This window comes from Acartia tonsa, chromosome 2, assembly GCF_053477335.1.
Source record: "Acartia tonsa isolate MP-2025a chromosome 2, ASM5347733v1, whole genome shotgun sequence".
In the NCBI taxonomy this organism is placed as follows: domain Eukaryota; kingdom Metazoa; phylum Arthropoda; class Copepoda; order Calanoida; family Acartiidae; genus Acartia; species Acartia tonsa.
The window spans coordinates 36,394,788-36,409,819 of NC_137261.1; the positions used below are offsets into that span (position 1 = coordinate 36,394,788).

General features: G+C 35.1%; 2 protein-coding genes across 2 annotated transcripts in view; both read left to right on the top strand.

Annotated features, from left to right (window-relative positions):
• On the top strand, nucleotides 1–13,484 carry PolA1 (DNA polymerase alpha catalytic subunit). The gene is made up of 20 exons (XM_080150670.1): nucleotides 1–759; nucleotides 2,006–2,098; nucleotides 2,248–2,334; nucleotides 2,481–2,634; nucleotides 2,808–2,918; nucleotides 3,261–3,409; nucleotides 3,620–3,712; nucleotides 5,673–6,504; nucleotides 7,268–8,522; nucleotides 8,793–8,954; nucleotides 9,202–9,276; nucleotides 9,606–9,697; nucleotides 10,235–10,359; nucleotides 10,623–10,739; nucleotides 10,930–11,052; nucleotides 11,167–11,240; nucleotides 11,569–11,845; nucleotides 12,072–12,177; nucleotides 12,512–12,698; nucleotides 12,971–13,484. The coding sequence occupies exons 1-20, from the start codon at nucleotides 646–648 to the stop codon at nucleotides 13,116–13,118; spliced, it is 4,374 nt and encodes a 1,457-aa protein (XP_080006796.1). The 5' UTR covers nucleotides 1–645; the 3' UTR covers nucleotides 13,119–13,484.
• The window catches only part of LOC145311702 (uncharacterized), a 17,546-nt gene continuing 15,963 nt past the window's right edge, over nucleotides 13,450–15,032 (top strand). Inside the window, exons 1-3 of the mRNA XM_080150671.1 lie at nucleotides 13,450–13,577; nucleotides 14,197–14,299; nucleotides 14,922–15,002. Of these exons, the coding sequence (XP_080006797.1) occupies nucleotides 13,470–13,577; nucleotides 14,197–14,299; nucleotides 14,922–15,002 (292 nt within the window). The 5' untranslated portion in view covers nucleotides 13,450–13,469. The remainder of the gene's footprint in view (nucleotides 13,578–14,196; nucleotides 14,300–14,921; nucleotides 15,003–15,032) is intronic.

The following is a 15,032-nucleotide window of genomic DNA, read 5'->3' on the forward strand; positions in this document are numbered from 1 at the left end:
GCCAATTTCAAAACAGAGCCAAGGCCCGAAAATATTGACATCCTTAAACTACAACTAATGAAAGTATCTAGATATATTTGTCTAAAGCTCAAGATCTCGGAAATTGCTGTTCCGAATAGCCTGTACCGTCCAGAGAAGCTTTATGATATCGTTGGGTGGTTTTAGGCTATTTTAATGATTCATCCCGACCCTTAAGGTTAAGAGAGAAGCAACTAAATTATAGAATTTAAAGTTTTTCGTGAATCAATTATAAATGATGTTGGAGAGAAATTTTCTACATGGTCCGTCTGGACGTCAATTATGATTTATTTTATAATTTTTTTAAAGGCTTGTTAAAATAGATTAAAGTTTTATATTTGCTCTAAATATTTTTTTTATATGAAGATTACAAATATGGTCTTAAGTACCCTTTTTAAAAGTAATGTTTGGTACATTTATACGGAATTTGTATTCCAAAAAATTCTAAATATGATTGATATTAACTGCGTTGTTAATGTTCGTGTGCAAAGCTTCATTTATAAGGTTTTTGTACATAAAACGCTCATTTTTATATTATGTACGTTTACCTATTATATGATAAGTTTTTTTCCATAGAAATTTGTCACACAGAAGTTTTATTTAGACAATAAGTAATTTTAATCCAAGATGAGTGACGATGAGGGAACTGGGGAGGCGCTTCCGCCCACTCTGGCGGCCACAAGATCCCGCAGAGAAAAATCTGATAAGTTTGGAAGATTCGCCGCCCTCAAAAAATATAAGGTCCGCATATTAATTGAATTTATTTATGGCCTTGGTATTTTATCTGTGAATGATCTCACTAACCCGATCATTTCTCAAATTTATCAAAACTTAGTATGTATGTTCTCGGCCCTAGGATGGTTTTATGCTATTTTTCTCTCACCTTCTCGTTTTCAAACATTGCATTACCTTCAAATGCAAAGAGCGCAGCTTAGTAATATACCTAAACTTTACAAATCTGTATTGACTACCTACAACTTTACAAAACGCAATTTAATAAGACAGATTTTATGTGAATACTCTATAAGACAAGAATTCCATAGGAAATACAGGGTGCGGCACATAAATCGAGACATTTTTTAAACGGCCATGGCGCGAAAACTACTTGACCAATAAGGACGTTTGACCCCACTATAGAAAGCTTAGGTAATGACCTTTTAGCACAAAAAAATCTTTGGACGAAGATAGACGTGTACGCCGAGCTGGCCGCGCATATGTTCAACAAGGCAGATTCCAATTGCGCCGGTGGTTTAATGCGCAAAATCACAAAACGTAGGGTCCGACAGGGAAGGAGTTGGAATCTTGACCCCAAATTTTGTGGGTGTCTTAGGCTCATTGAGACACACATTTGCCGTGTTTAAATCCATTTTAGCCCAATCCTATCCCAAATGAGGTCGATTTTTCAAGATTTTGAGCCTTAAGAAATCACAAACAGTAAGGCCCGACAGGGAAGGAGTTGGAAATTTGACCCAAAATTTTTTGTGTGTCTTAAGCTCATCGAGACAAGCATTTTGAGTACTTAAAGTCCACTGTAGCTAAATCCTAGCCCAAATGAGAGCAAAAACATGGATTTTGTCAATTTGGCGGTTACTCATGTTCCTAAGGAAATGTGGCCTCCCAGCAGCCCGATCTTAATTCAATGGACTTTTGGGTCTAGGGCTACTTTGAAGCATGCACCAATATACGTGCCCATACCACAAAGACCTCCCTCATTGCCACTATCAAGGAGAACTACGCCAGCTTGGACAGGTACATTTTGACCTGGACCTGCCGGCGGTTGAGATGGCCGGTAGAGGCGGTGATTGAGGCTGGCGGCGATTTTATTGAATAATCTACTAGTCATATACCTATTTTGCTTCCCAGTTTTTAAAATTCAATAAAATCGTTAAAATTGACGATTTTATGTTCATTTCTTTAAAAATTACAAAATGTCTCGATTTATGTGCCGCACCCTGTATATATAATATATATTAAACTGTTATTTTAGGAAGCAAAGGCCAAAGGAAAGAAATTTAACTATGAGATGAAGGAGGAGAAAGATGTTTACGTTATGCTCAATGATGACGAATACGCTGAAGAGGTCATCTAGCTATTAATATATTTTTATTACTAAAACATTTGAAGAAGATTTTAGACTCTTCTATTTGATGACATTGTTCGTACTATGTAAAGGATACCCAGTTCCAATCGTAAATTTAGGAATTTTAAAAATTTTCCCACCTTGATTAGGTTCAAAAGAAGAGAGACAGTGCCTGGATTGTGGATGATGATGGTGGGTATGTTGAGGATGGCAGAGAGATCTTTGATGACGACGAGGTAAAATTTTTTTAATATAGCTATCTTATTCCGTTTAGGACATAATGTCGAATTAAAAAGATAAACATATTTTCCAGCAATTTTTTATCAAAATCGTAATTTGTATACCTATATTTTTAAAATTGTTCAAAATTTATTTTCCTTAGGATGAAGTGTATCCAAGTGGTTCTAGCAGCAAGTCCAAAAAACCTGGAAAGAAACAGGAAGAGAAAAAAGAAAAGGAGGAGAAAAGTAAAAATATCAAGAACATGCTCCTTAATATGCCTTCAAAAAAGAAAAAAGAAGAAGAAATTAACTTAGAGGAAATTATTCATTGTTTAATATATTAACATTTGTTTTGTTATGAAGGGGCCAAATTTCGTAATTCTTATTTTTAGCACTTACACTAAAAAAACTATCTATGTAACAAGCATCCTTACTTGCCCCAAAAAAATCAATTTTGAAACACATGATTAAACATTGAATTGTTAAACAGGATGACGAAGACCTTAAAAACATGCTAGGAGCTTTAGAGCACAAACCTAAACAAGTTTTAAAGAAACTTGCACCAAAAAGCCAAAAACCGGTTCCCCATCACACTGACTTAGGAAAGAGATTGTTAATATATGACCACAATATTTATCAATTTAAATATGTATTAATAAAAATCAATATATCAGTATAGAACATTGCGGTAATGTTTTTTGATAGTAGTGGAAATAATAACATTTTTACACGTACTATGAAGTTTTAGCGATTCTCATGAAGATTGTATTTTCAATGTTTTTCTAAAATGTTCCAAAAAAGTAAAAATCTTTTTATTTTAAAGTTTTTTAAAGATTAAATAATGTTAATGCTTATCTTTCTAGTGCGCCTTGTAAAAAAAAATATTTTCTATATTCTTGAATTTATTAGAAAAGAATATAAAATTTAACAATTTACTTTTGTAGAGCGCAACCCATTTATGAAAAAGTCAACAGGTATAAAGAAAGTTGTAAAGACCAGTTCAGCAGCACCTGCGGCCAAAGCCAGGCTGGAGGAATCACAAGATCTGGATATCACGCCTAGTCAACAAATTGACGAGTTCGAGTCTCAGGTGACTTTTTTAAGGAGCATTTCCATGAATTTTATATATGAGAGTATTAGTATATTCTGCTCTAGCGAAAGCACGATTTTCAAGTAGACAATACACGAATAATAATTCATTTTTTACCTAAAATCATTAAAAATGTAAAGATCTGAATAGCTTACTTCTATGAATACATATACCTATCTACCCTGTAAAACAAAAGTGTCAATGTTTTAGGAAGAATTTGAAGATGAAATGAATATCGATGATATGGATGACGATCCTGATTTTGCTAATGCTGATCAAAGTCAAGAAGAAGAGGAAGAAAAGGTAGAATAGTCTTCTTTAGTTATTTAATCTTTTCACTATATGTCATCATTGCCCAGATCAAAATTAAATGATTCTTGCTATGACTGGTATTGAAATTGCAATCAAAAGAAAGGGGGGAGGCGGATGTGCCACTTTTTGAAACCAAAAGTAAAACGTGCATGATCTCAGCCATGAAAGAGTTACAGCTCTAAAATTCGGCACAGCAGTTGCTTTTATGGAGAACGATATGGAACTGTGCAGAAACGATTTTTTTTTGCCTTTTTTCACCAAATTAAACAGTTCTTTATCATTTAAGATAAACTTTTTTTCTCATAAAAATTTCCCTTATATTTTCACGTGACTCTTGTTATATTTCAAACATGTCAATATTAAAAAAATAGTAAGTGTCAAGTGAAAATATTTATGAAAAAATAAAGTTTATCTCAGATGATTAAAAATTGTCTATTCTGGCGAGAAAAGGCAGAAAAAATTCGGCGGAAAACGGCGTTGTTCGGAGGGAGCGGCGATTCTGCCGCCGTTTCTTCACAGTTCCATATTATTCTCCACAAAAGCAACTGTTGTGCCGAATTTTAGAGCTGTAACTCTTTTATGGGCTGAGATCATGCACGTTTTACTTTTGGTTTCAAAAAGTGACACATCCGCCACCCCCCTTTATTAACCAATTAACTAGGGTTGGCAATCCGAATCCGGGATCCGGAATCCGCCCAATTTTTAGCCAATTTTGGAATCCGAATCCGGAATCCGTTTTTTAATAGCCGATTAGGATTCTTAATTGGTAGGCTAAACTTTAATTAGCGTCTTGATTTTTTTCTTTCAACTCCGCCTTTTTGAAGGCAAAGATTATCATCATTATATATAATATCTTTTAAAATCTGGTTCGATTCTCGGAAGTGAATTATAGAGAACACCAAGAACATTAGTTTTTAGGACATATGTAGCTCCTAAATTTTTAATTTAAAAAAAGCCTTTTAAAATATTGCTAGAATACGGAATCCGCCAAAAAAAAAAAAATCCGGAATCCGCGGAAATCCGACTTTTTTTAACGGATTCTTGTAAGAATCCGAATCCGGTCCAAAAATTTGACGTATTGCCATCCCTACAATTAACAGGCGCTACTTACTCATTACCATACACAGAAAGGACTTCCAGGCAAAGGTTTGGCATTCAAAGGGTGGAAAATCAGTTATAGATTAGGGGCTGTGATGCAACTATTCGCCGGCTTGAATAAGATGCTAAAAAGATTATCAATAATTTTCTTATGTCCTCTCTTCACCTGTTTTGTAGCTGTCCGTCCATTTGTCTGTCCGTCAGTCCGTAAGGCCAATAGGAGAAAAGCGATTTTCTCTACTGCTATTCTAATTTTTTTTGCGATGAATCCATATACTGAGTATCCAGTATATGATTTATTTTGTCCGTTTGTCTGTAAGTCACGCTACGAAAATTTAAACTTTTTACATGTACTGGGGTGTATATTCTACAAAATTGACCCTGCTAAGGGGGGGGGGGGGGAAGTAAAAAAAATATGTTGTTGTTGGGGGGGGGGGGGGTGTAAAATTAGGAGAAATTAAAACATATTTTTTACATTTTCCTCCCCTGTTTGGTGAAAAAAACTAAAATAATGTTTGGGAGTGGGGATAATATGAATAAAATAAAGAGTTCTGAGAAAAAAATTCCATTTTTCCCCTTCCTTGTTGGAAAAAAAACCAGGAGGGGAAATTTTTTTTGCAGCAGGGGAAAAAATGATTTTGCAGAATATACACCCCTGAACATGTATTAAACATCTGAAAGGTTTCTTGATTTTAAAAAAGATATTGATCTCTGTAAATCTTTATAACTTACTTTGTATTTTTGAATACCCTTTTTATGTGCTTCGCAATATTACTAACGTATGTTATCCAGGTTGTTATGAAAAATATAAATAAAACCTAAAACATGATTAATAGGAAGAAAATCTGAATAGGTTGAAATTGCTGAAGAGGTGGAAAAGGACAACAGAGGCTTCATGGAGACAAAACAGGAGAAAAGCAAAGGCCAAGTGACTGGATGGAGAATGACTAACATGGACCAGTCTGTCACAGCTAAAGATGTCAACATTGATGCATCCAAGTTTCCTCTAATAAAAGCTGACGTAAAAAATCCAGATAATGGAGAGGTTTCTAACGAAGAAGTTTTGAAAATGTATTGGTTTGACGCATCTGAGGATCCAATTAAACATCCTGGAACAATCTGGCTCTTTGGCAAAGTTTGGATTGCGTCCGCCAATGCATTTGTCTCGTGCTGTGTGACGGTTAAAAATATCCCAAGGCGGATTTACCTTGCCAAGAGAGATGTGTTTGCTGATTCTAAAACAGGAGAGCCACAACCTGGTGATAAAGAGGTGTCTCCTATGGATATGTACAATGAGTTTAACAATAAGATTGCCAAACGTTATAAAATCTTAGAACACAAATGTCGTCCGGTTGAAAAATCTTATGCTTTTGAGCACACCAACATACCTGACCATGGACAATATCTAGAAGTTTTATATTCTTCTGAATATCCAGCCCTTCCCTCTGATTTGAAAGGAGAAACATTTAGTCGTGTGTTTGGCACACCTCAAACCTCTTTAGAATTCTTTTTATTGGAACAGAAGCTGAAAGGTCCTGGATGGCTGTACATTAAGAATGCAGCCCCGCATAGTCCCCCAACATCGTGGTGTAAATTGGAGGCGGTAGCAAATGATCCTTATAATGTTATCCCAGCTGAAATCACAGATGATATTCCTCCACTTTGTGTTATGACTATGAAAATAGGTAATTTAATTTTTAAATGCCAAGCTACTTTTGTAAGTTTGTGTGTCTTATCTTGTCGGTCTTTCTTTTTATTATGTTTTTTAAATAACCCTTCAACATATAGCACTTTTAAAATGAGAAAAATTGTAGGGCTACCTTTACGAAGGCAGGCCAAAATCTACGCCTTGCTTAGTTAACGATTGTTACTAGGGATATGACGAGTTGTAACGGGAATAAATTTTCTTTGTCCCTCTCTGGACTGTGTTAGTAACACTTTCTCTTTCTTCCATTTCATCTCTCTTTTTTTTATAGATTCAAATATATATATTTCACTAGCGGCTTTGCTCCAAAAGGCATCTTGGGGCACTTAAGATGGGGTCAAATTCAACTCTTTCCTCGTTTTTTATTTTAGTTTAAAAAAGAAAAGGGTATAAAAATTGGTGTGGTTTTTATCTAATGGTTTTTTCTCTTGGGGGGGGGGGAGTGGTGGTATCCCCACCCAAAATAGTTATAAACCTTCCCATGACCTATCATTATGCGAAGCTACATGGTAAAGAAGAACCATATCGGTTCAGTGGTTACAGAGATCCGTTGGTACAGACAGACACATACTATTACTGTTATAAAAGGATTAATGTTCAAACTTTAGACTAGAATATAATCTTCCATTTTCTGTTGTTTTTTTTCGTTTACGGTGGCTTTTGGGACATACACATACAGTTTACTACTATATATAATACAGTTTGATTAAGCAAGTTATTTTAATAGGAATTTATTATTCCAGGAACAACCTTAAATCCCAAGAATCACCAGAACGAAATCGCTATGATTGGCTGTCTCCTCAACACAAACTTCAGTGTAGACAAGACTAACAAGGAGCCATTCGACACACATTTCTGCATGGTCACCAAGCCACACGACGAGGCCTGGCCGTATGATTGGGCAAAAGTTGGCAGTAATCCAAACGAGAATAACATTACCAAAATAGAAAAGGCAGGAACTGAGCGAGAGCTCTTGAGTTGTTTTCTGACCAAAATTCAAAAATATGATCCTGACGTCATTATTGGCCATGATATTCTTAGCTTTGATCTAGAGGTACTGGTGCATAGAATGATGGTTAATAAAATAGCGCACTGGTCTCGCCTAGGGCGGCTGCGTCGGTCAAACCATCCTAATCTGAAGCACGCCAGCAAAGATGCGACAGTTGGAAGACTTGTTTGTGATCTAAACATTTCTGCTAAAGAACTTATTAGGTGTAAAAGTTATGAACTCGGAGCTCTTGTAGAAAAAGTATTGCGCGAAGGCGAAGCTGACCAGCGTCCAATTTTAACCCCCGATGCTATACGCAAATCTTATCTAAGCTCGGAGAGCCTTAAACAATGTATAATGTTATGTATGCGTGATGCTGATCAAACTATGCGCATTGTCCTAGAACTAAACGCACTACCCTTAGCCCATCAAATATCCCAAATTGTTGGAACAGTCATGTCAAGAACATTACGAGGTGGTAGGGCGGAGCGAATTGAATACTTGCTGTTACACGCCTTCACCAACCAAGGCTATATTGTTCCTGATAAACAATATGGCGGTGCCAAGAAGAAGGCTGCCGCCGATGTCGGCGACGACGAGGATAATGATAATCAGGCGGTCAGCAAACGTAAAAAGGCAGCATATGCCGGTGGTCTTGTGTTAGATCCTAAGAAAGGTTTTTATGATACTTTCATTTTGTTGCTCGACTTCAACTCTTTATATCCTTCAATTATCCAAGAGTATAACATCTGTTTTACAACAGTTGACCGTAAGTTTAAGAAGGATGGTGAAGGGGATCTTGTGCTGCCCGACCTGCCAGAGCCGACAACCTCTGCGGGTATCCTGCCAACTCAGATTAAGAAGCTAGTCGACTCCAGGAGGTCAGTGAAAGATATGCTGAAGAAGGATAATATGAATGAGGCACAGAGACAACAGTTGAACATCCGACAGTTGGCCTTGAAGTTGACGGCTAATTCTATGTATGGTTGTCTTGGTTTCAGCTTCTCTAGGTAAGATTTTCATTTTTTTTATTTATCTTAGAAAATAAAATTTTTTAAATTTTTCCCGCAATAGGGGGTTTAATATAAATAAAATTGATGTGGTCATACCTATTCTCTTTAGATTAAAACAATTGGAAAAGTTTGATCCAACCAATTATTTTGTTTAAGGCAACGAATGAGTTAATGTGTTTACAAACTCTGGATTATTATCAGTTCCATGTCCAATCCCCTAATGATTTTCATTTACTTATTTCCTAATGTTAGTATTGTACGTTTTAGGTTTTACGCCAAGCATCTTGCTGCTATGGTGACAAGCAAGGGCAGAGAAATTCTGCTACAAACTAAAGATCTTATTCAGAAGATGAATCTTGATGTCATTTATGGTGACACTGACTCTGTTATGGTCAACACTAACTCTCATGATTTTGAAGAAGTGTACAGGTTTGTAAATTTTTTATGACGAGCGCAGCGTAAACTTAAATACTTAAAAACTTAAGTTTATAACTCTGTTATTTTATACGAAAATGTTAGCAATGGACACTACCAGCAACAGCATATATATAGTTTCATTTAAACTTTTATTCATGTTATCACGATTCACGAAATGGGAATAAATGCAAATGAGACATTGAGGGAAACCTTTCTACAGATGTAAATTTTCAAGTGTTGTAACTATCTTTTTTTTTAGGCTTGGACGTGACATCAAGCAGACTGTAAATAAGATGTACAAGCTTTTAGAACTTGATATTGACGGAGTTTTCAGGTAAGCTTCACATCTGCGGATTATACAATATTCATGCATGTTTTAAAACAATCATATATGATATAAGTAATATTCACTTGGGGGGGGGGGGGGGGGGGGTGGTATTTGACTGTAATTTATTCACTTAATTTGTTGGCTTTTGTACTTAAAGTACTTTAAAAAACTTGATTGATTGTTAAAAACGAGCAATGTCCAAACTCTTCAATCAATGATTTTAATCTACAGAAGTAGTAATTTTCATATATTTGGGGTGTCAATTGTCTTATACTTTAAGATTCCTGCGTAAATCTGTTAAAATGAAACATTATTTTACTTGAATCAATGTTGAGGTACATGCTTCTGCTGAAGAAAAAGAAATACGCCGCAGTCACTCTGGAGAAGGACAAGGAAGGAAATATGATCCAGAAAACCGAACTTAAAGGTACTTAGGATTAAATATTTAGGAGTGTATATTCTGCACAAGATTAATTTTTTTCCCCTGCTGCAAAATGTTTAGTTTTTTCCCTTCCTGTTTTTTTTCAAGCAAGGAATGGGGGGGAAATGGAGAAAAATTTCAGAACTCTTTATTTTATTTATATTATCCCCCATCCCACACATTATTTTTCACCAAGAAGGGGAGAAAAATGGACAAAAAATGTTATAATTTCTCTTAATTTTTCCATTCCCCCCCCCCCCCCCCCCCAACATAATTTTATTTTTTACCCTCCCTTAGCAGGGTCAATTTTGTAGAATATACAGACCTGAAAATATATATAGAATATAAGTAATTTATAGATGTTATTTATCATATTAGTGGTTTCGGCCATATTCTTTAAGGATTACCCCAGTCCTCATTTTTTTGTTAGTAAGTGTTTTCATATTTTTGTGGGTGGAGATATCCTAGCGCTGTATAATTCGAAATGTCTGTCTGTTTGCCCGTCCGTGTGTAAGATACAGAACTATACATGTGAATTTCAAGGTTTGGATATTGTGCGTCGTGACTGGAGTCAGTTTGCTGCAGATGCTGGTAAAGCCATCATTGATATCATTATGACAGACAAATCTGAGGATCTCAGGCTCTCACAGATACAAGAACATCTTGAGGTAAACAAATATTGACTTAGTTTTCATTCAAATTATTGCTGCGCTAGTTTATAAAACGAAGGAATCGTTACTATATCAATTTCATATCTATATTGATCGAAATATTGAATATTTCATCATGTATTATGTAAATGTTATAGATTAAATATACCGAAGCTTCTCTTCCTTATTGTTTGATCTTCATCAATAAAAGATAAAGGATAATTATATCACGTAAGACCGTTCCTACACATAGAAAAGCTTTTAATAATATTTTTTTCTAGGGACTGCGTACCGCTCTCCTAGATGGAAAAGTTGCTTTAAAAGATCTTGCTATTACAAAGAGTCTTACTAAAGATCCTTCAGATTATCCTGATAAGAAGTCTCTGCCTCACGTACAGGTAATTTCCACTCTTGCTTTTTTTTAGATAATTTTAATCTATGTAATAACTTAAGAAATATGAGCTACCACCATAAATGAAGGAAAAGTAATTTATCGCACATTGTCCTATCTCTGCATCCCAGATTAGGACAAAATAGGTGCGTTGTCGCCCCTGAAAAAAATCTTCATATTTTATATTTCCTAATTAGGTTGCCATGAGATTGAATAGTTCTGGTGGTAAGAAGTTGAAAGCTGGTGATACTGTGGCCTATATTATTTGTGATGATGGTAGTGGTCTTGCTGCTACACAGAGGGCTTACCATGTTGATGAGGTATGATTGAAAGACAAGTGTATAGATAAATTGTAAGAAGTCACAATTGATGGAACACTTTAAAAATAAAAAAAAGAAATATGATAATCTTAGATTATTTGAACTTTTATTTAGGTGAAAGAATCAACCACATTAAAGATTGACACCCAATACTATTTGGCCCAGCAACTTCATCCTGTTGTGTCAAGGTAAAACATTATCATTTTCCAAGGGATGGTTCAAAAAAAAAAAAAAAAAAATTCTGAATAACTAGGTACATTTTAAAACTTAAAAGGAAGATTTTATATATAAAAAAGAAGTACAGCAAAAGAAAGATTGTAAATATGAATTATTGAATTTTGATGAAAATAAAAGCTTGTACATACACTTAAAATATGTAGGTAATATTTATCGATATTTTTTTTTTAATCAAAAAAAAAACACTAAAACCCCAAAAAATTAGAAAAAAACCCACTAGGTACCTTTTTTTTTAACTCTGATGAATAGTAACACTGGATCTACTATCAATTAATTTAGATTGTGTGATCCAATTGACGGCATGGACAGTGCTCGTGTGGCCGCCTGTTTGGGCTTGGACCCTAGCCAGTACAAATCCAGGGCGCCTGTAGAGGCACAGGAAGATGCAGAGGTCAGGGAGGAAGACAAGTTCTTAGCCTGCACACCATTGACCCTGCAGTGCAGCTGCGGGGATGAAGTTCTACTGGATGCCCCCTGTAAGGGTGATGGCAAAAATATTGCTCCTGCACTTTTAGTTTGCCCCAGACCTAAGTCCTGTGGTGGTTATCCTTTGGAGGTATCTAAATTTATTTTATCTTAATGTTGAATTTTTACAACTAAGAAAGACGACTTTAAACTAAGTTATTCTTTATAACCCAGAAATATAAGAATAGAATAATATGTCTGTCAATTATAGCTGCAAATTACATATTGGAAGAGGATAAGGAATGAAGATTAATTAAAAGGAATTATCCTTTGTTACAATCACAGGGTGAAATTTAATTCTTTGTTTTTATATTAAGGGCAACAGGAAAAGCTTGATAATGAATCAAATAACAAAGCACTTGCGGGAGTGTATAAAGAAATATTATGCTGGTTGGTTGGTCTGTGAGGACCCAGGATGTACAGGTATTCTAACTCAAAACGTTGCTTGGGGAAATTCTAGTGTTTGAAATTTCGTCGCTCGTATTATATCTTATGTGATTAAATATAAACTACGATCTTTGTCTATTATAATTTTTAAACGAAATATTGTGTTTGAATATCTAGAAGTAATCAATCAGTTCAAGATAGCATATTTGTACTACTAATTGAATGCCTATAAAGCAGTTTCTATTTGATTCAACTCTCACTAATGACTAGTCACTAGCTTTTTTTCTTCAAACCTTGAGGAATGAGACAATGGACGATAAGTTGAGATACATTCCTAAGATTACCTCTTTTGTATTTATTTTTTTTATAGGTCGTACCCGACAGCTTCCGTTGCAATTCCAGCGCGCCTTCCCCGTGTGCCCGACGTGTAGGAAGGCAATCATGTACAGCGAGTATTCTGACAGCCAGCTGTACACACAGATACAGTATGTCCTGCACCTCTTTGATATTCGCAAGGCTCAGGCTAAGCTCAATCAAGATGAGCTAACTTTTGTCAGGTGCGTGCGTAGTTTACGCAATTAAAAAACGGACTTTAAAAGATATTAGATGTAGATTATTTTCGAAATTTTAGCATTAATACCTAATAATAAAAAAAAATTGAGGGGGGTTATTTTTTTGTGAGGGTGAAAATTATTACTTTCCCTAAAACTCTAAGAAGCTTTACTGTGAAGGAAAACCATATCGGACCAGTGGTTAGTGAGACTTAATACAGACAGACACAAAGACATCCTGTTACTTTTATCTAAGGATTATCCTTGCATTTTTATAGGAACAAGATGTCGGCATGCCACAACAGCTCGAACGCCTACGACGAGATCAAAGAGTTGGTGGAGCACAAGTTCAGCAGGAGCAACGGGTATGCTACCGTGTCACTCGACAGGATATTCCAGGGGCTATACAGCGCTGGTGCTCTATAATAACATCATACATTTATTGCGCATTTTTTAGCTTATACTTAGTTTTACAAATGATAATGTACAAATAACCTTTTCACTTCCTTATTGAAAGGGATGTGCAATTTTAGTCTCAGAGTATTTTAACCAAACTAGTTTTATAATTACGCTTAACAACATTTATGAATAATTTCTATTGGCATTATTTTGAAAATCAGATAAAGTTTCTATAGGTCGTTATAGACTCAAAATATTTTTGGAATTAAATAAAGATCATGAAAATTGTATTATTTGACTTTTTTAACAATATTTTATGATATCTATTATCAGTACCAACCATTTTTATGAAATTAAAACATTATTGATAAATATTTGATGTATTATTTCAGATTATGTTGGAAGTATTTAAAAATGAGCGCTAACAGACCTACGCCCAGTAAACTTTCTTCAAAATATAAAAAGTTAGTTCGGGAAGCTAGAAAGGTAAGTTGTGTTGTACAACGTCAACTTTTGATTTTTTTATTAAGGATTGTTTTGTGTAACATTACTGGCGCAACAGCTAGCAAAAAAATGTTCAATTATAGAACATAAAAACGTTATTTATTGAAAAAATGAGGGTACAGGACATCGGGCTGTGAAATACACTGATGCAAAGTTTTGCAATAACTTTCTCTAATCTACATTACAAGCTGACCCCCAATTCGCATTGAAGCTACTAAAGGTTTTTTTTAAGAGTTCTGTTAGGTGTATCACATTAGGCCACCATAATTAATGGCCCCATGTGAATAAGGGGCATTGATGAGTGAAAGGATAATTAAAATCTTAACTTCCTACAAATCTCCCTCTTTACAATTTCAGGACATCACATGGAAATATTGCGTGATTACAATTCGACAAATTCCGAGAGCATTTGTCAACCAAGTTCAAAGTCCAATGTAGGGACTTGAACTCTGTCTTTTCCAACCAGAGCGTAGTATGCTCACCACTACTCTATGGGACTCCTTATAAGACTAAATGAATGTCGTCTGAACATGAAGTCGTTTGAAACAAAGTTTTATTTAGATGGGTGGAATTATTTCTTTGGTAATTTTTTTTTTTTCAGGCCGAATCTCCTCAGCCAGATAATTCTGTGCCTAAAGTGAACAGAATTATTGTCAATGAATCTTCGGAGGAAGAAAATGATAATGAAAATTTAGATGTGTCAAGTAAGATTAATAATGTTCTCATTATAAAGGAGTAGAACTGTTATTGCTAAAATCAGGGTTTCGGATCCGCATTGATTTTTTGCGGATCCGGATCCTCAAAATTTGGTCAGTGCGGATCCGGATCCTACCGGATCCGATTCCGGATCCTTGACAATAAAAATAAAATCACCAAACCTTTCAAAAAATATTTATTCTTAATTCGAAGTCAAAAATACTTTTAATTTTCAAGTCTTACCTTAAACCTTAAAGATTGGCTCTCATCAAGAGAATGTCTGAGATTTTATATAAATTTAGGTAGATTTTTCCATTTTTTCCGCATTTTTTTGAGTCCAAGGATCCGGATCCTTGGACTCGAAAATATGCGGATCCTTGCGGATCAGGATCCAGATCCGGATCCGAAACCCTGGCTAAAATATAATCAAATAGGGATAGAAAACGGGAGGAAGGTAATATTACATATTATAATACAATGGTTTTTATCATCATTTTATTGAATATTAGTTGGTTTGTTCATCCAAATGATTGTCTAAACTTTTCAACTAATAATTTTAATCTATAGAAGGGGTAATTTAGTCAATCATTGGGGATGTTAATCATTTTTAAAAGTATATTTCTATATTAGAAGCAACAAGCCTAACATCGATATCCCGCCGGCCTCCAAGGCGAGATTCTACCATCCTTGCTGGAAATATTACAGTTCCAGGTAAAATTTTATCATTAAGATCTATTACCT